The sequence below is a fragment of the Rhinolophus sinicus genome, linkage group LG16, assembly GCF_036562045.2.
Source record: "Rhinolophus sinicus isolate RSC01 linkage group LG16, ASM3656204v1, whole genome shotgun sequence".
NCBI classification, from domain to species: Eukaryota; Metazoa; Chordata; class Mammalia; order Chiroptera; family Rhinolophidae; genus Rhinolophus; species Rhinolophus sinicus.
In genome coordinates, this window is record NC_133765.1 from 630,900 (window position 1) to 651,693 (window position 20,794).

The following is a 20,794-nucleotide window of genomic DNA, read 5'->3' on the forward strand; positions in this document are numbered from 1 at the left end:
CTCACTCTCTATCTCTGCCTCGTATTTTCTCTTTCTTCTTCTCTCTGTCCTGTTCCCTTTAACTTTAGATAAGTCTGCTTTCTTCTCTGTGCCTGCATCACCTTCACCCCCTTCGTCTCTCTGCTTGTCTGTCTCTCTTCCTCCCCAGACCCTCTTTATATTGGGGGAGACTAACAGGTTGCATGCTGGGTGACCATTCTGAGAGCTGGGTCCTCCACCCTTGCAGCAACCATGCCTGGGCTCCCAACACCTAAACTGCAGGCCAGGCCTGGGATGGACTCTGCAGGTCTCCACCATTAGCTTGTGTCTTTCAGTGACAGCCCAGATAATATACTCGTGTATATGCTATTGGTTGTGGCCATATGTTGTCATAACCTGGGTCATTTCCTCATTTGATAACATCCATAAAATCCAATAAAACTGTCCTAGACCCCAAGTCCAGGGAAGGGGAGGTACTGGCTTTAGAAGCTTGGGAGAGGGGGTGGGGGCCACAGTGGGCAGAGGCCAGGGCAGCGGGTAAAGTTGAAGGACTCAGAGGCCAAAGCCCAGGCAGGGTAGATGGCCCACATCCCACCTGATGAGCGCCTTGTTTCTCTTCCTGCTCTGCCCCTGCTGCTGGCTGCAGTGTGCCAGATCCTCCCCAAGGGGGTGGTTGCTGTCTTGGGACCATCCTCCAGCCCAGCATCCAGCTCCATCATCAGCAACATCTGTGGGGAGAAGGAGGTGAGTTCCTGGTTGGGGGACTGTCTGCAGGCTGGAAGCCTGTGCCCAAAGATGTCCTAGATTCTGAAGGGCTGGAAGATCCCACTAAGGCCTGGTTGGTGTCATTAATGACAGGAACATCAGTACAAATCAAGGAAGTGGTCCTTCGCTGGGCATTTACTTTTTTCAGATGGTTTGGATGGAGGAGACTCAGAGAAGTTTCACAACAGGATTTTCAAGCTGAAAACTTTTGACCAGTGTCCTGTGTTGGGGGTGGGGGCAGGGGGTGGGCGGGACTTGCTGGCAGTGGGCAGAGGGAGAGGCTGGGGTCGGAGATGGTCTGGGAGAGGCCAAGAGGACAAAAGACTGAGCTGTATGTCTCAGCTCCATAGTTATCGGTTTAGGTATTGGGATCCGGGGAAGCAGGCCCTTGGGGGAAGGCGTTGCTACATTTGATTGGTAAATCAGAATGAAATTTGAAAACCTCTGCTTTAAAAGTTCTCTAGAAAAGAGATTTTTCATTTTGCTTTTCTCCTCATTCACCAATTCCAGTGTTTACTTCTCCAGTCCGTAAATTCTTCCTCAGGTGCCATCTCAAGCTGGCATCTCTCGTTTCAAAGCGTTGAGTCCATTTCCTCTAGCTGTAGTCCCATGGGAGATAAAGATAATCAGGTTAAGTTTCTGAGTAATAACCTACTCTACAAACTCTCTCCCTCCTTCTCCCCTAGAGAAAACAAACTAGAAAGTTCTGAGAGGCTGGCCATTGCTGGAATCTATCCTAGTCTTTCCTGGAATCAATCACTGCCTTGCCTTCAAGTATATCCCCAAGAGACAGTGGCACAGTGATCCCTTATCCTCTCTCTGTCCCCAAGGGCCTTCTTAGCCAGGTCCTTCAGCAACAGATGGAGCTTGGTGGTGAGGAGGAGCACTAGGCCAGGAGCTAGGGAGGGGCAGAGGGGAGGGACAGGAAATGGGAGGCTCACCTGTGCTAGGGTCCTGGAGGCTCAAACTTCCAGAAGCTTCAGCCTTGGGAATATCTGGTTCTTAGAAACCAAAGAGGACACTCACTACACTCACCTCCTTAGCCAGCTGCCCCTATAGAGGCAGCAGAGTAGCAGACAGGCCTCTGCCTATCCCAGGCCCTCTGGAACCTACTCCCTTTGATGCCATCACTTCCCTTATGATCAGAGAGCTGGGTGTGTCCCTGAGGCTTCGGGCAGATATTTATCTTCCCTATTTCATGAGCCCAGGCTCAGAATTGTTACCTACACATCAAAGTGCCATGCAGTCTTAGCTATAGTCCCGTGGTTGGTCTTGCTCCCCCGGTGCCAGGAGTGGCCCTGTAGGCTGAGCCTTCTTGCCATAGATCAGGTCCATGTGGACAACTCCCCAATCCCCCACCCCCTCAGATGTCCTGAAAGATGACTTTGAGCCATTCCAGGCCAAAAAAGGAGCTTCTGTCCCACTGTAGTTCTCTCCAGCATCTCACAGACTCCAGCCCCAGGAAGTTGGATCCAATGTTTAATTTAAATCTTTCTTGTCATGCTCCAAGTAACAGCTCAGATCTGGCTGGTTGTTATTCCAGCGATCACTGTGATCTTCACCAAGTGAGCTTGCCAAAACTGCAGCTCCATATTTTCTCTTTTTTGGTCGCACCTTTTCTTTTCTTTTCTCCTCTCTCCCTCCTCCCCATATTTTTCTCACTGTCCCTTTCAGTCATTCCCCCAACCCCCACTTCAGAGTGGCTTCCTCTTGGGGTTCAGTGGATATTTTATCTCAGCTAACACATTCCTGACACCGCTTTGGCATTTCAAGCTAGAGGTGGAGACTCTGATTTGCAACCATCTTCTCCATCCTGCACTGTTGACCAGCCAGACAGGTTGCCCTGCCCAGGGAATGGATAGGTGGTTACCCTTCCTTTGTCTGGTCATGTTCCTTCCAGAGCAACCTTTGCTTTCCATTCAGATTACACGTTTCTTTTAATGTTTGATGAGGTTGAACTGCCTTATACTGATTCCCCTCAGCTCCAGGAAAAGGCATGGAGTTCTCACAAAGGAGCCCATCGCCTTGAGTCCTTGTCGCCCTGTGACTGGCCACTTCCTGCCTTGGGGCACTCCCCTCCATGCTGCTCACCTCTCCTCCCACACACCTCCAAAATGACTTCCTGGGATGCATTTGCAGTTGTGAATCAATAATGGATTGATCTTGGTCTTAGAGAGAAAATTAGCAGGATTGGCCTGGGCCATCCCTGCCTGGCTCATCAGAGCAGCTGGCTGCTTCCCCAGCAGCCTTAAGAATGGCAGGCTATAGTGGATACTTTCCACCAATTCCCCCTCCTGGGGAGGCCCCTCAACCTTCACCCCCTGCACATATAGCTCCAAGAGCTATTTTGGGAGCTCCTATATTTTGGGAGAAAAGGGGAAGTGTAGAAGAAAAGGCATTGCTTGAACATGTACTGCATGTTCGGTACTGAGTTATTACATCCTTCACACAGGATCTCGTTTTATCCTCCCAAAGCTCCAAGAAGTACCTATTGTTTTCTCCATTGTAATGAAACTTAGAGAGGTTAAGCAGTTTGCCCCGAATCACACAGCAGAACCGGGATGCAAGCCCAAGTCTTTAGACTCTATGACCCATTTCTCCTTCACTTTAAAGTCTTCTCCCTGATCCATCTCTAGAACCCATGGGTTCAAGGGTATCTCTAAGGATACGTTACACAGGGGGGCAAGTTAGCTGACAATGGAACTCTGTAGGTGGGATGTCCACACAGGGAAGGCCTTGCTCAGAGATGCTCAAATGTGCAAGCTGGCCAGCCAGGCCACCTTCCCCTGCCCCGTCTTTGTCTCCATCTTGCCCCTTTGTGACTTTCTTACCTTTTCAAGGGGCATTTGTTATTCATCTTAGACAGATCATATGGGATGTAAAATATAAGCTAGGAAGAAAGATTCTTTATGACATACCCCAGGTCAGCTTCACTCTTTAGAGTCTTGTCTCATAATTTACTAGACTCTCCCCAAGTCTACATTTTTCATTCTCTGCTGGAAATATTGGTTGACCTCTCCCTGTGGTTGAAGGGCTAATCCCAGTTGAACTGAGAAATTTTCTCCCTCATTTCTGCTAAATCTTTACCCTACCTTTACCCAATCTCAGAGGAGGTTCAATCTCTGGCTGACTTCTCCCAGAAGTTTAAAACAATAAGGTAGCAGACTCCTAAAGAGATCATCACCTCAATATTATCCCAGATTCTGAGCTAGCCCAGGCCAATAAAATCATTTTTAAATAACCCATTCATGGAGTCAACCAACTCATCATCTAGAAGTTCTTCCTGCTGTCTACCCTCAATCTTACTTGCCTTAACATCAGTCTAACCCCTGCTTGCTGTAATTTGGCCCTCCTATAGGGCACTGGTCCTAAGGGAAGATGAGGGTTAAGGTTTCAGCCCCATCTCCGATAGGGGCACCAAGCAGCCTTCAGCTCTCCTGGCTCTAGGTACTAGGGTTGAGAGAGACCGAATAAAATCAAGGTAGAACACAACTTATTGTGTTTTAACTTTCTTATTACCTACCCAGCAACCTAAGCTGCCTATAAAGCAGCCATCGGAGCCTGTTAATATCTCTTCCCAGGAAAAGAGAGGCAGAAGGCAGGGTCAGTGCCTCCTGGAAATGTTAGTAATAGACACAGAGGAAAGTTGGCACTGTCCTAATGAAGCCAACACAAGTATTTATTTACCTGGCTCCATCTGGAGGCTCTCTAGATGGCTTCTCCAGCCTGTGATGGATGCTTCCTTCTCTATATGCATGTTTAAGGAGGAACCCACCCCAGGCTTTCCCCCAGGAAGTTTGTTGGGAGCTGCTTTATATACTTGTTGGCTACGCTGGGCTGATGGCCTCCTCTCTTAGTTCCCATGGAAGTGTTTTTCTCTTTGTGCCATCTGTGCTCTGATTTATTAACTACAAATAAAATATCATAAGGATTATGCCTCCAAGAGCCATTTGTCTAAGCTGCACAGCAGCAGGCAGTTCCTCTGAGAATAAAGGCCTATTCTTTTACCTCCTCAGGGCCACATAACCCAGTTCTAAGGTCCACAATACATTTACTTAGGTCCGCATCTGAAGGATTTCCCATCCTGGGTCTTCCTGTCTTAAGTGTTGTCAGGGATGTCATCTTGTCTTCTCCTGTGGAGTGGGTGCCCTGAGTTCTGCAAGCTCCAGCTGGTGTGCGGTAAAGGTCTTACGTAAAAGAATTTGTCCTCCACAGCCTTGTCTCACCCATGGCTTGTCCTTCCTTCCTTCCTTCCTTCCTTCCTTCCTTCCTTCCTTCCTTCCTTCCTTCCCTCCCTCCCTCCCTCCCTCCCTCCCTCCCTCCCTCTTTCTTTCTTTCTTTCTTTCTTTCTTTCTTCCTCCCTTCCCTTCCCTTCCCTTCCCTTCCCTTCCCTTCCCTTCCCTTCCCTTCCCTTCCCTTCCCTTCCCTTCCCTTCCCTTCCCTTCCTTCCCTTCCCTTCCCTTCTCCTTCCCTTCCCTTCCTTCCCTTCCCTTCCTTCCTTCCCTTCCTTCCTTCCTTCCTCCCTTCCTTCCCTTCCCTTCCTTCCCTTCCTTCCCTTCCTTCCCTTCCCTTCCTTCCCTTCCTTCCTTCCTTCCCTTCCCTTCCTTCCTTCCCTTCCTTCCTTCCTTCCTTCCCTTCCTTCCTTCCCTTCCTTCCTTCCCTTCCCTTCCCTTCCCTTCCCTTCCCTTCCCTTCCCTTCCCTTCCCTTCCCTTCCCTTCCCTTCCCTTCCCTTCCCTTCCCTTCCCTTCCCTTCCCTTCCCTCCTTCTTTCTTGCTTTCTTGCTTTCTTGCTTTCTTGCTTGCTTTCTTTCTCACTCATTCTGGATCCTCCCTGCTGTTCATTTTTGCTCTTCCTCCCAGGTCCCTCATTTCAAAGTAGCCCCAGAGGAGTTCATCAAGTTCCAGTTCCAGAGATTCACAACCCTGAACCTCCACCCCAGCAACACCGACATCAGCGTGGCTGTCGCTGGGATCCTGAACTTCTTCAACTGCACCACTGCCTGCCTCATTTGTGCCAAAGCAGAATGTAAGTTTCCCCAGGCTGGCTGTACCCCAGACAGTCTGGGCTTGTTGATTTCAACCTGATTGATTTGCTCCTGGCTGGAGGTATGCTAGGAAGGGGGGGGCTCCCTGAGAGCATGGGGCTGATAACCAGAGGGTTCCGGCATCCCATGTGTCCTTGGCTGTTTATCCTGTGTGTGTGTGTGTGTGTGTGTGTGTGTGTGTGTGTGTGAGAGAGAGAGAGAGAGAGAGAGAGAGCGAGCAGCGTGGGAGCACCTTTTGGAAGAATTCCCTTGGCGTGGGCAGAACAGAGAGAACTGGGTTGCAGGGAGACTGGCTAATATCCAAGCCTTTTTCCACCTGCAAACTCAATTCCCACATTTTCAGCCTCATTGTTAAGGAGCTACAAAAAGGAGAGGGGGGGAATATAAAATTGGATTAATTTGTATTTGATGGGTTGAAGAGCTTCTTCCCCTGGAGAGTGACTTTTGCTGATGGAATAAGGTCCAAGGTCAGTTCCTGATAAAGCATTTTTTTGCAAATGCAGGTTTTAGAAATGTGTTTCTCTGACTCTCCGACATAAATTTGGTGCTGTGAGCTATAGCTCATTTAAGCCAGCACTTTCCAGAAAACCTGTGCATCACTGTGCTCCTGGTGGCAGCTGCTCATCCACAGCGGCCAGGCAGGTGCTGGCCCCTGCCTGTCACTGGGTTCCAGTGCACAAACCCCAGGCATCTGTGTCCTGCGCATTTCAGCTGCTCAGGTCCTACCCTGCAAGTCTGAGTGGGCTGCCCTGGCCGAGCTATGCCATTTCTTCAGGGCTTCTTTCCATGGTTGCTCAGGAGTGCTCTGCATGCTCATGTCCTTCCTCCACCATGGAAGCCTGACAGCATCTGTAAACAAATGCCCTTTTCCTGCACCTTCTTTACCATGCCTTTGCACCTAATGGCCTCCACACGTGCATCCAGTACTCAACATAGGTGGATGATTATCTCTGTGCTACAAGAGAAACAAAAGTAACTGAGTCCAAGCTTTGTGTGCTTTCTATATCACTTAGTTAAATTACAACCCAGTGGGTTTGGAGGTGTTGGAATTCCCCCATTTTAAAATTAAATAACATTTAAAATCCAGTTCCTCGGTGTCACCAGGCATATTTCAAATATTCGGTGACCACATGTGGATATAGAACATTTCTATCATCACAGAAAGTTCTATTGGACAGCACTACCTTAGATGATAATTCTTTTGTGAATGAAGAGTTTTGTTGCCAAAAAAAGAGAGAGAGAGAGAGATAGCACTTTGTTCCATTTCCCCCTATGGAGATTCCCAGCACACATTAACGTGGAAACTCGGAATTGCCCTCTGATCAAAACTATCATTTTACCTCATAATCTTCCAAATATGTTTAACCAATAAGCCCCGAAGAATGCTGATCTGAAAGCCCATAGGATGCTGATATTTGATGGAATGTGGTTAGGAAACATTGCATTCTCTGGGTGGCCCTCGTCGTGTGGGATCCTTGTCATGTGGGTGCCATTGAATAGTGTAACAGAATCAAACATTCTCCCCTGGACATTTCTGCCGCAAGCCCACTCAGGCAGGACTCAATTGCTGCACCCCAGGCACACAGTGGGAATGTTGAAGGACAGAGGACAGGCTGTAAATAGCTCCAGGAAAGGAGTCTCCTGCAGTCTTCCTCAGTGCTGGGTACAATATCTCACCAACCGGACAGAAACTTCTTTTTTTCTTTTTTTCAGGATTTTATTGGGGAAGAGGACAGGACTTTATTCGGGAACAGTGTGTACTTCCGGGACTTTTTCCAAGTCAAGTTTTTGTCCTTTCAGTCTTAGTTGTGGAGGGCGCAGCTCAGCTCCAGGTCCAGTTGCTGTTGTTAGTTGCAGGGGGCGCAGCCCACCATCCCTTGAGGGAGTCGAGGAGTCAAACCAGCAAGCTTGTGGTTGAGAGCCCACACTCCAACCAACTGAGCCATCTGGACACCCCAGAGCTAAGCAGCAGCTCATTGACTTCATTCTAGTTGCGGAGGGTGCAACTCACTGGCCCATGTGGGAATTGAACCAGGAGCCGCATTGCCCAGAGCTCGCGCTCTAACCAACTGAGCCATCCTGGACAGGAAATTCTTGTGGCTAGCCACAGTCTCTCTTGCTATTAGTGAGTCCTGTTTCCTCTGCTTCAACTCTTCCTGGGCTTGGGAAATAAGTTGTTCAGGTGTTTGTTAAGCATTTCCTATGCGCTAGGTACTATGCTAGATTCTGTTGCCTCCTAGCCCAGGACTCTTTCCATTAGAATTATGATGTTCCTTGACATTCAAAGTTCCTTACAGATTGCAAAGCACTTTCACTTATGTTTTGCCATTTTACCCTCTTCCCAAGTCATTCTAGAGCCAAGAAAACTTTCCTTGAGCTATTACTTGCCGAAGGCCACACAGCTGGTACATGGCAAAGTCAAGACTAACTTAAGTCTGACTCTGAGTCAGGCCTTCCTCCCCCATGGCTCCTCCCACCCTCCTGGTCTGCACAAAGGGCCTCAGAGCAGTGGCTCAGGCTCTGCCTTGCAGGTACAAGGTCCTTTGAAGGGCAGAGCTGGGTGCAGGATGACTGAGCACAGACACAGTCCTGGGGAGGATGAGCCTGCCCAGGTGCCAGAGAGGCCAGCCCACAGCCCAAGTGGGACTCATCAACAACACAGCGCCACCTCACCTTGGAGAACTCATCCATTGAGGCTGCGGATCAACCCCGGCCCCACCCACCAGGGCCCAGGGAAGAAAGGTGGAGCAGAGCAAGAGAAGTTCAAGGGCAAAAAGGATTAAAATCTAATCAAAGAATAAAGAAATGAGGGACTGAAGGGAAATGCAGCTCAGAGCTGGGAGGAGACACGTTTCCATCTTATTAATTCAGGGCCAAGAGACACTGCAAGTCAAATTAGAAACAGGAATTTAATTCTATTTTTCAGCCATCCAAATTACGCATAATGAAGATCATTCCACCGGGAATCATATCATTTACTCTCCTTCCCAAAGCAGTTTTTTAATAAGCAGGTTTTGGACCAAGTAGAGTTGTATTGTAGATTACATTATTTTTCTTTAATGGGAAAAAAATTAGAACATCTGCAAAGTGCCTAGTTCTAATGTGGCTGGGGGCGGAGATATGGTGAGGACCCCAGGCATGGCCGTCCTGGTTATCCCCACAGAGCCTGGGGCAGTTTGTTGTTTGGGTCTTCCAAGGAGAGTTTGGAGTTACCTTTTGAAACTCATGGTGGACCTGGGTTTCACCAGAGCCTTCATTTCCATGTGGCCACAAGTGTAATATGCTGTACATTTTCCTGGTACTTTGTACATAGCTCAAATCATCTTTTTTTCTTTTCTTTTTTTTTTTTTTTTTTTTTGCTTGCTTTGGTGTTGCTAAACATTTTAATGTCCTTTTTATGGCTATGTGTCCTGTGCCCCTACACCTTCTGCTAGTTAATTACTTCCTATGTGATCTTGGGGAAGTGACTGAGGCACTCTCTAAGAGCATCTTGCTGTCTCATCTAAAACATGGGGACAATTTTACAGATGGGACAATTTTACCTCCCTCCCAGGATGGCTGAGGGAATTAAATAGGACAACACAGAGTATAACACAGCGTCCACACCTAGGGAACATATGTGGTACATGAGAGATTTCCTTTACTTTCCTTCCTGAATTCCAAGACCAGGTCCTGACCTACAGCAGAATGAGAATAGTTTGGCTCTGTCCTTATACCATCCATGTGTCCCATAAACTTGGTCCATGTTACTGGAAAGGAGCAGACTCTGATCTCCTGGGGAGGAAGTGCAGCTGAAGAGAAAGGCAGAAGGTGCAATAAAAGAGAACCACCTTTGGAGTCAAACCGGGCGGCTCCACCACTCATGAGTTGTATGATATTCAGCAGATCACTTGGCTTCTCTGAGCCTTCATTCCTTCCTGTGTGAAATGGGGATAATAATGCCTCTCAGGGTAATTGGGTACAAGGTATCTGGGCCCAGAACATAATACAAGTTTAATTATTGTTACTTTGTCATGCAACTGTGGTTGTGGCAGTAGGGGTGAAGGATGGGGTATGGGGAATAATACCCAGGGCCCCTTGTGAAAGTAACTGGGCCTTCCCCATGCCCCTCCTAGGAGGCACTGTGGGAGGCCTTTTGCTCACAGCAATACAAAATTAACCATTTATTGAGCATTTATTATGTGCCAAACACTCTACTGAGGATTTTAAATTACTTCAGTTAAACCTCAGGATAACTATGTAAGATGGGTTCTATAAACATTCTTATTATATGCATGAAGACAAGAGAGAGCAAGTTCATTTTCAAGGTTGAGTGGTTCTTGTTACCGCCTCTCCTGCCTCTCTGCGTGCTGTGGAAAAGACAGAAGTGAGGGACCATCTTTCTTACTTTATGGAAGGACTGAGGCCTTCCCATGCCTACTCAAGTAGTGAATCAGAGCCCCGAACTTGGAATCAGAAAACCTGGATTTGGATCTTGGCCTGTCCCAGGATCTCTAGCTCTATGATCTCAGTCACTGCATTTCTCCCACCTCAGTGATTCAGTGATTTGACCTCTACCTGCATATAATAATATATATATATATATATATATATATATATATATATATATATATATATATATATATATATATATATATATATATATAATGTGGTTATAATAATGATAATACCTGCCTCCAAGGCACTTGTGGGTGTTAAATCCACTGTATGTGAAGGAGCTTAGGACACACGGAAGGCAGTTCTCAGGGCAGGGATACCTGCTGGGCCCCAGCCTGGAAACACATACAGAAATTAGGAGGCTGACGGGAGTACAGAAGCTACATTTTTCCCATGCCCATCCTTGCCATCAGAGAAGGGGACAGCCTCAAATGGCTAAGCAAGGCACAATTGTCCTCCAGTGAGCCAGAAGCCTGACCCTGCGCCCCCACCACCTCTCTGTCTCCTCCTCTGGCCCCCATGGTTTGGCCCTGCCGGCCTGTTTTGGGGCCAAGCCTAGGTGTGGGATGGGACAAAACTGAGAAGCAAGTGAAATATGTTGTTCAAGCATTTGAACTTATGCTGTTCTGCAATGCTTTGGACCCTCATCCCTGTCAGTTAGCATCTGCTCCATGGAACAGGTCTGCAAACCATATACTCTGAGGCATGTGTGCCTGGCAGGTGGTAGTGGGATGGAGACTTTCCTGATTTGGGGCACTGTGCACAATACTGAACTCATGTTACCTCACTAAACACTTACCACAGTCCTCTGAGGTCAGTATTATGTCAGCTGCCTCCCAAAAGATGTAAAAGTGCTGCCTTCCTGGGAATATAGCTTTTTGCAGAACCAAAGCCTGTAGCCAAGGGACTCAACCAGTGGAGAGCAAGGGATGCCTGTTGAAATGGGTATTTATTCTAATTTTTTTATCCAAGGGTCCTCTGTGTCCCCTGAAGACTCTTCACTTAGGTACTTGTGTCCTTGTCCTATGGCCCTGTCCAACACAGGCTGTGCCTTTCACAGCCTCTCCATCCTCCTACAGCCTGGCCCACTGCCTTCCACTTCCAAAAGCCAGCCTTTCTCCTTCCCAGAAGAGCTGGCCTGCTGATTCTTTCGTTGATCCATCCCATTCCATCCCAAGCGACACTAAGAGGTTCCCCAGTTCTCTAGCAGCTTTTGACTTGGCGGACAGACCCACTGCTGGGCCGGGGGTTTTGTAGGAGAGAAGGGTTGTGCTAGAGTGGAGGGGAAACCTGGAAGAAAGCAGCTTTTAACCTCTCTGATGGCAGCTGTCTTTGGTAAATCCCTTAGTTCTATTAAACAGATAGAGATAAGGATAATTACAATTTGAAAATGTCAAACTGCACTGAAAAATTCCTAATATACTTTTTTTATTTTTTAAAAATGTATTGGGGTGACAATGGTCAACAAAACTACATAGGTTTCAAGTGTGCAGTTCTGTAATACATCATCTATCTATTGCATTATGTGTTCACCACCAGAGTCGGTTCTCCTTCCATCACCATATATTTGACCCCCTTTACCCTCTTCTATCATCCCACTTCCCCCCTTACCCCCTGGTAACCGCTAAACTGTTATCTGTGTCTATGAGTGTTTTTTTTTCTTTATTTGTTTGTCTTTTTCCTTTGTTGCCTTCCATTTTGTATTCCACATATGAAGTCACATGGTTCTTGACTTTTTCTGTCTGACTTATTTCACTTGACATAATAATCTCAAGATCCATCCATGTTGTTGCAAATGGCAGTATTTTGTCTTTTCTTATGGCAGAGTAGTATTCCTAATATTCTTAATGTAACTAAACCACACATTCTCTTCTTCAAATTTCTTCCACTGCTTAGAATTAAAAAAAACGTATCCTCTTCTGACTGATATGTATGTGCTATCACATATTTTACATGGTTTATAACCAAGAGCTGTGTTTTGTGGACGGATAATAAATTTTGTAAGAGTTAGGAGATAGGGTGAAAGATGGTCAGGAAGCGAAAGTGTGGGAGAGAGGAAGGAGTGGAAACCAGATTTGTGAAGTCCCTTGTAGGCAGCAGACACTGCTGCTTGCTTGTCATCCTTGTACTAATCCTGTAAAGTAGTCATTACCCTTATGTTCAGATGAGGGCAGTGAGTGCAATGGGCAGAGGGAATTGCCCACATGCACTAACTACCAGCAGCACTGGAGCCGGGCTTCACTGCCACACCTTGTGCTCTTTCTGCTGCTGTAACGTGGTCCAGGCTGGGGAACGGAGTAACTGCGAGGAGATCCTGGGTTGGGGAGCAGACTTCCCCAGACTCATGCCCTTCTCCCCTCTCCTGCCCGCGCACTGTCTGAGCACACAGAGAGTGTGCTGGATGGGATGGGGGAAGGCTGCTACTTCTTTGTCTAAAGGGCAGCAGAGCACCCTGAGGGGCGGCAGGATGGGCATGCCAGGGATTGATAAGAGCAAGGTCCCCAGTTTACGTGGTATCTGGGGGTGCTCTTTTCTCCAGGAGCTCAATGCACCAGCTGATTTTAAAGAGAGAAAGCGTCCCTGGCAGCCTTGGCAGCATCTCTGTGCTGTGATGTGCATAATCCTTCTGTCATCCCCCAGACTTTCCTGTCTCATCCCACTGAATTTCATTGCCCATGAAGGATCCCAGGGGATTTGGCTTCTTTCCAAGCCAGGCTACAAAGAGTCTCCCGCTACATTCCAGGACCCATGGGATACCCCTCCTGCTACCCCTCCCTTATTCACCCCTCCAGCTGCACTTCTCCCTCCCCAGCGTGCCCAGGCAGATCTTTCCTTGAGCCAAGGTGATGGGAGACTACAGGTGCCCCTGCTCTGTGCCCTCCTCAGAAAGATTGACTCTTTGTTACAGTGTCTTTTGGGTCAGGTGCTCAGACCTTATTACAAGTGAGATTGTGCTTTACATATCAACAATGAGGAAGATTTGGCAAGTATTCTTTCTGTTTTACATATAGGACAAAATGTGGTTGCCCCACAGAAAACCAGCTTATTTAGGCTAGCAAAGAAAATAGGGGCATGACTTGAACTTCTCTGTAGACTTAGGTGCAAGTGCCTGGACTCTAAGCTCCTGAAGGCCAGAGCCTGTATCTGATCCATCTTCTCTTCTGACATCTTATTGTCCCAGTTTCTGGCACTTAAGATGCACGTGGTAAGTGTTGCTTGAACAGACTTGTACTCTCCTCCCTCGTTCTTCCTTCCTCACTGAGCCAGGCCTGCCCTTTGCGTTCTTGTGGGGATGAGTAAATACAAGAGAAGTAACATTGATACGGTGTGTTCCAGTTCCCCGTATGCTTTCAGATAGCATCCCATTGAGTTCTGGCCTGTTATACTCATTTTACAGATGAAGATGAAGACTCAAAGAGGTTAGATAACTTTTCAAGGTCACACAGCCAGTGAGAGCTGACCTTGAGCTTGAATCCAGATCTTCTGCATCAGGAGCAGAAAGTGCCCCAGCAACATCAGCGCCACTCTTGATGGAAGCCAGTGGAGAGGAGCTGCGAGGAGCACAGAAGGCAGTGGATCTTTACAAGCCTGGGTCAAGGCCCTGTTGGGGAAGGAGGGAAAGGCCAACCAGATGCTGTGGCTTGCACAACTGGGCTGTTTCTGAATATCAGGCTCTCTGGAGGCTTCCCTCCCAACCCCCACAGCCTCCAGCTCCCTGGAATGCTTTTTCTCAGGGCCCATGACTGCAGGATAGAAGTTGACACCACCTTCCCAGAGCTCCTGTCCCCATCATGCCAGGCCTTTGGGCTCCACCCTGCTACCTTTCCCTTGTTAAAATAAATAAATAAATAAATAAATAAATAAATAAATAAATAAATAAATAACACCTGTGTAGATTGTCCTCGCTAAGTCCGGAGAAAAGTGTACGGCCTCCCTGGGGTCTATGCCTGCTGCCTCCTGTGTGCTTTGTCCTGGTGTCATGGGAAAAGGGTTGGATGAAGATGAAAAAAAATGGGAATCCTGATCCCAGCTGTGTCCCTGTGTGAGCAGGCAAAGCTTGTCACCTCTCCACATAAAGAGGGAGGTAATGTGATGCTCCCCACAGCCCCCGCTTTCTCTTACCTTTTGATACTCAAGGGTGAGGAGGGTGAGTAACCTGGGCAGGGAGGAGTCTCTGAGTCATAGTCAAGACATTCCTGCGTTTCGTATCCCTTTAGCCAGTAAGGAAACCAGAGTACTGGGACCTTTGACTGGTTGGAAAGCCAAACCCTTCCCTCATCATCCAGTGTCTGGAGCCTATGTCTGGGAGAGTTACTCATCTCCATGCCTCATGCTCTACTCTGCGCTGTGGGATTATGACACTTTATAGGATTATTGTGAGGAGTTAAATGAGAAGAACAATGTGAAATGTTTAGTCCATTACCTGGAACACAGTAAGGATTTAATAAATGTTACTATTGTCACTGCTTTGGGGAGCAAATGCCTGTAGGTTTCATTTCCATTGGACTTGAGACTACTCTATTCCCAGGAGAGCGCCACCCCCTCCACCCTCTTGCTGGCCTGCCTTTTCAGAGACCAAGCAGAATTAAGACCCTTTTGTCTGAGTGATACCATTCTGAAAACCCTCTTCCCACCACTGCCCCAATGCAGCAGATAGCAGGGGGGAAGAGGGGAGAGTCTTTAGCTCACAATCTCAGTTTTCCTTTTTAGTCCTGAACCTGCATTGTTGCCTTCTGGAGTGCAGTTGAAAGCCTGTTCTTTTATACTCATAATAATATCTTGTTTTAATGCAGCTACTATGCTCTGAGGAGTGCAAAGGGTTTTGCTAGACCTGTTTCCTGGGCTTTGTGATCTTGAGGGAACTCCTTCCCCACCTGAAGGCTGTTATAGGGCAAGATGGAACATTTATGAGGGTTTACTGTGTACGAGACTCAGGCTTATGACTTTACACGTTACTTCATTTGATTCTCGCCATAGCCCTGCGAGCTGACTGCTGTTTTTATTCTCATTGCTCAGACAAAGAAACTGAGGCCAAAAGACCAAGCCATACAAAAAGGTCATGCAGTGACTGAGTTAGGGAAAGAAGCCCAGGCGTGGTGGTCTCTGAACCCAGGTCTGAGCACTGGGGAGCACTGCTCCTGAGGGCGATGGGAAAGAGTGGGGATTCTCTGGTCTGACTCAAGGAAGCTTCATTCTCTACTTTAAAGGAGTATTTCCAGGGGACTCGGTGGGGTGGGAGAGAGGCAATGGGAGCTTAGGAGCATTCCTTTTATTTAAGATGGGATCATTGAAGCCCCAAGAGGTTAAGAAACTTGTTCCGGTAAAGATGCTCTTCCTGAGCACCAGCAGTAGGGCCAGACCCATGACCCTGCCTCTGGCCCCGGTCCTCACTAGTCCTGCTTTTGCTCCAGTGTCTCCAGCAGTGGCACTGTGGACTCTGAGGGCCTTCATCCTCTCTTCCCTTCCAGGCCTTTTAAACCTTGAGAAGCTGCTCCGGCAATTCCTTATCTCCAAGGACACACTCTCAGTCCGGATGCTGGATGACACCCAGGACCCCACCCCACTCCTCAAAGAGATCCGGGACGACAAGACAGCCACCATCATCATCCATGCCAACGCCTCCATGTCCCGCACCATCCTCCTGAAGGTGGGAGCTGAGCTGGGCGGGCGCTGATGGGCACGTAGCATTCTTCCCTGCCTTCCTTCTTCCCTCTGATCTTACCCTTTGCTCCCTCCTTGCCTTGGGTGTCCTCCTGGGCCATGGCTGAAGGAGCCCTGGGCTGGACCTCTGAACCCTGACAAAACTGTGTGCTTCACTTTCAATGGACAGCTCCTGAGAGCTGAAAGAAGAAAGCAGGATGATGGTGGTCTCACAGAACTATTTAACTCCTGGTGCAGCAGGGCAGCCACCGACACACTGGCCAAACCTAGACCCTACCAGGGGATCTGTGGGGAAGTCCATGGGTTCCTAGCAGGGGCTTGGGTATTTAGGGGATTTGGGACAGAGGCTATTTGTCAAGTGGTGTAGAAGTATTTCCATATTTGGACAATTGAGGCAGTCACATCTGCGTGTACTGCTGAATTCCGGCCCCACTTATAATCCTTATACATGTACCACGGTTCACGAAGTAAGCTATGTAATTTCCCAATGTAATCCTCTCAGTGACTACCTGAAGTAGGTATAATATCTTCTCTTGACAGATGAAGAAACTGAAACTCTGGGAGATTTAACAGCTCTGTTCAAGGCCCAGCCCTGTAAGGAGCAGAGCTAAGCCTGTACCAGTTGTTTCTGACAGCAAATCGGGTGGTTTCTCCTACTCCCCCTGAATACAGAGGGGCAGAGTGTCAGCCCCTAAATCAGAACATACACTCATGGAAGCTGGAGCTCTGTGAGGCTTATCTGAGAGACAGAGACAGACACAGATAAATAAATCAAGTTCCTGGGCATCTATGCTGGACAAACAGCTGGAAACAACTGAGTAGACTTGGAATTACCTGGCAGCAGTCCCTGGGCTGATGGCTGGCCTAGGCATATAACCCAAGGTAGAGTGGATCCTGCTTCCAAGTTCTTCTGTGGTTCACAGCAGCTCCCCAAGCCTCGGCCCCAAACAAACGCATTGGCCTCTTCCAATGCCATTGTAATTGCACATTTAAAAGCAACCTGCCATCCGCCACTGGAGGAGCCGGGCTCCTTGTTAGCCTCTGCCCCGCTGTGAGGGGCCCAGCAGTCACTCTGATGACTGTCTTTTCCTTTCTCTCCTTCCTGCCTCCTAAACTCCCCTCCCCAGGTAGCTTTGGCCTCAGAGGGAATAAGGGATTTGAATGAGTTTTCTGAGTACTGAGGGCTGTCCCTTCAGCCTGTTGCTATAGTAATTTTCCATAGCTCCAAACCCATGTCTGTCTGTGTGCATATATCCAACTCACATACACACACAGAATTTTTCTTTTTTCTTCCTTTTTCTCTTTCTTATGTCTAGGGCTAGGATCAATGAAGTCATCAGGATGGAAAAGCTCCTCTAAGTTTCAAGACAGGAGACATACAGGCTAAGGAGTCCTCAGGAAAGTGGGGAGCAGGGAGTGAGATAGATGTTGCCCCAGCCCCTTTGCAGAGGGCAGGTCAGAATGCACATATCCCATATCCCCCCCACACCCACACCCCCACCCCGCCTCCAATAGTGGAGCCTATCTGAACAGTCCCCAGGGGGAAGCCTTTTAGGGGCAGTTCTTGTCCAGGAATATTTCAATATTTCATAGTTTCTAACATACGCAGTTGGTCTCTCTCTCTCTCTCTCTCTCAAATAATATGTCTAGTTTACTGTTGAAATTTTGGAAAGTACAGAAAAGCATATTTTTCTGTGAAAGCATATTTCCTTATGAAATATGAAATTTTCATATTTCTTTATGAAAAAAATATATATATGAAAATAAAAATTATTCATGATTCCATCACCCAGAGATAACCACTATTAAATTTTGATTTGTATTCTTTCAGCATTTACAGACACATTGTTTTCTTTTCCAAAATTATTACCCTGTACATACTCTTCTGTAAGCTTTTTTTTCACTTATTTATATGCCATACACTTTCCCCATGTCATTACATATTTTTCTACAAATAGTTTAATGACTGTATCATTTCCTATCATATAATGTATCATAATTTATTTAACTATTCCTTTATTGGAGATACATGTCATTTTCCATCTTTTTCTATAATAAATAAGGCTGGGATGCACATCTTTCTTTGTACATAAATCTTTCTGCACATTGATGACTATTTTCCCAGCGTAAATTTCTAGAAATGGAATTACTGAATAAAAGGTATGCATGTTTAAAGGATTTTGATATGACTGGCCAGATTACCTTTCAGAAAGGCCATAACAACTTATACTCCCACCAGCCATGTATTGGTGTCATAGCACTCATAGCAATACCGGGTATTTTCATTAAAAATGCTTTTAATTCTTTCATGGCTGTGCTTTTGAAGGAAACTCAACCTGTAACAATCATCGTTAGAAAACAGTTCTGCTGGGTGACGAGTGGCAGGCTTTCCTGAGACCATTTACTGGCCCCAGCCCTTGAGACCTCAGAACCAAACTGACCGATAATGACCAGTGAAACCTTGGGAAACCATGTTCCCTTTGTTCCCATTTGACTTCCTAGTGGCCCCAGACAGGCAGGCCCTGCAATAGGCCTGGACTCAGTCCTCATGCTTCCCTGGGGCTCCCTGCTCCTCTTTCCTGGGAACTACAACCCGGACTTGCGGGACCTCAGGAAAAATGGACTCACTGTGGGAAGCAGTGTGAGCAGAGAGCACACGGAACTTCTGGGATATTCTGTGTGCATGCATGAGCTTGGCCCTGGAGTTTGCAGCACTCTGCTATCTCTTGATTTCAGGAGGATTTGCAGAGTAACTTCCTACTTTATTGAGCAGCTATTCCAGCAATGACCTCCATATTTACCCAGAATTTAGGTCTTAAAAACCAAGGATCTCTTGTCTTTTATCTTTAGGACCGCAGATTTCACAAAATGGGTTTTACCATCTGGCGGTGCCCTCTCCCAGGCCCCTGCTCCCAGCCCACCTCTGTAACTAAGGGGTTCCCATCAGCCTAGGCAGTGGTGAGAGGAAATGGCACTTTATATGGACAATGTGAGTGTGGGGGATGGAATGGGGTGGGCATCATGCCACACCATCTTCTTGGAAGAGGAGGAGGAACTATAGCTTTGCTGGAGGAAGAAGAAACCTCACAGAGGAAGCCTCGAGCTCCACTGTGACCCCCACTTCAGTTTCCCATTGGAATGGCAGTGATATAATTACCCCAACCTGTTCTTCAAGGAGACTGGGAAGGTTCCTGTAGGAATGTTCACAAAGTTATTGGAATTCCTTGGGAGCTAAACACTATGTAAGAGGAAGATGTGATCATCCCTGGTGTTGGTTCTCCCCCACATACCTCACTAGTCATGACAAAAATGGTTTCACAGTGACCCAGGGCTGCAGGATACATTATGAAAATTTAATCAACTGCCAAGAGGGATGAGAGCCCTGGGGAGAGCTGGGCTCATTATTTACCTGATCTGCTTGTCAGTTTCTATATCACCTGTCACATTCGAAACCAGACACACTGATGGGGAATGTTGGTTGGGAGTATTTATGATGGCTACAGAGATCAGACTAAAGGAAGGCTTTTCTGAAGCAGCAGTTCTCAACTGTGGGATGACACACTGTGATCAAGGGTGAGGCATGTCACAAGCAACTTGTTCTTTACTACTAGTGAAGGACCAAAATTTGCAAATGATTCACTTGTTTCCTACATGACTGAAGATTCAAGAATACTCACGGGTCTCACTTATTTGCATTCTGACAGGGGTAGACTTAATTTGGGAATTGACTACAACCCACAGACTCATCTGTCTATGCCTTGGCCCCTAAAAGAGTTGTGTCAGTATTTCCAACAGTGTCACAGTCCTCCAGGGGAATATAGTTAAAAGCACTGAAATTAGGCTGCGTGGCTTTAATTTCATCTTTTCCATTTATGAGATGTGTAACCTTGGACAACTTATAGTCTTTCGGTGTTTCAGTTTCCTCAGCTGTCAAATGTGGGGTGGAGGAGGGATAATAATACCTACCTTGTCAAGTTAATCCAAGTAAAATACTTTCTAGGGCTCGGCACATAAACAGTAAGTGTTAGCCATTGTTATTGTTAGTAGTGGAGATAATTGTTACAGTCTAGTTTATTATTTGCTTCATTTTCTTAAAGTCATTTTGGTTTCCATGATATCTGGTTATTTCCTTGCCAATGTGTTGTGCATGAGAACAACAGCTACTGTGAGTGTCACTGCAGGAGTGAGGGGCAGGGTGGAGGGAGAGAGACCTTATTCTAGAGGCTGGTGTTTCTGTACTCCATCCTCCAAAGTCAAGGGCAAAGTAAGAACTAATCAAGATGTTCTACTCTGCCTGGAGCCAAAGGGTAGTGGGTTAGACAAATGGCAGACACCTGGAGCCCTCACTCCTCATCACTGCTAGTGGGTTTTTGTTTTCCTCTCTAATCTCTTTCTCTTCCCTTTGCAGGCAGCTGAACTAGGGATGGTGTCAGCCTATTACACATATATCTTCACTAATCTGGTAAGACATTTTCACAGCTCACCTCCTTGGCATAGAGAGTATCATTAATTAGGGTCAGTGGGGTGTGACAGAATGAAGCCCAGGAGATAGGGACAGGGAAAATAGAAGCAGAGGCCAGCCAGAGAGGCAGGGCATCTTAGAAAGACGAGAGTTCAGGAGCCAGTGGGATTCTCATCCCAACAACTCTTAGTCTTGGGAGAACGGGAATTCTAATCCTCCATTCAAATGCCACCAACCACGTAGCACTGCTTCTTCTGGTGGAGGAGTCTCCCCTGTAGGTCCAGTTACTGGCCTACAGTCTCTGCATTGCCAGACCCTACGCTAACTCAGAATCAGGACCGCTAGGGTGCAAAAGTTACATGTGTCTTATGGTGTTATAACGGGATGCACCTTCAGAGGTCATCTCTGCCAAATCCCCTTATTTTGCAGATGAGGAAAGAGGTCT

At 47.2% G+C, this 20,794-nt stretch overlaps 1 protein-coding gene across 17 annotated transcripts in view; it reads left to right on the plus strand.

Moving 5' to 3' along the window:
• The window catches only part of GRIK4 (glutamate ionotropic receptor kainate type subunit 4), a 635,802-nt gene that overhangs the window by 417,585 nt on the left and 197,423 nt on the right, over nt 1–20,794 (plus strand). For 13 of the 17 annotated variants that reach the window (XM_074321322.1, XM_074321318.1, XM_074321321.1 and 10 more), the window contains 4 exons: nt 626–723; nt 5,605–5,770; nt 15,695–15,873; nt 20,296–20,349. In XM_074321322.1, the coding sequence (XP_074177423.1) occupies nt 626–723; nt 5,605–5,770; nt 15,695–15,873; nt 20,296–20,349 (497 nt within the window). The remainder of the gene's footprint in view (nt 1–625; nt 724–5,604; nt 5,771–15,694; nt 15,874–20,295; nt 20,350–20,794) is intronic. The other 4 variants (XM_074321326.1, XM_074321325.1, XM_074321327.1 and 1 more) reach the window with 1 other exon arrangement.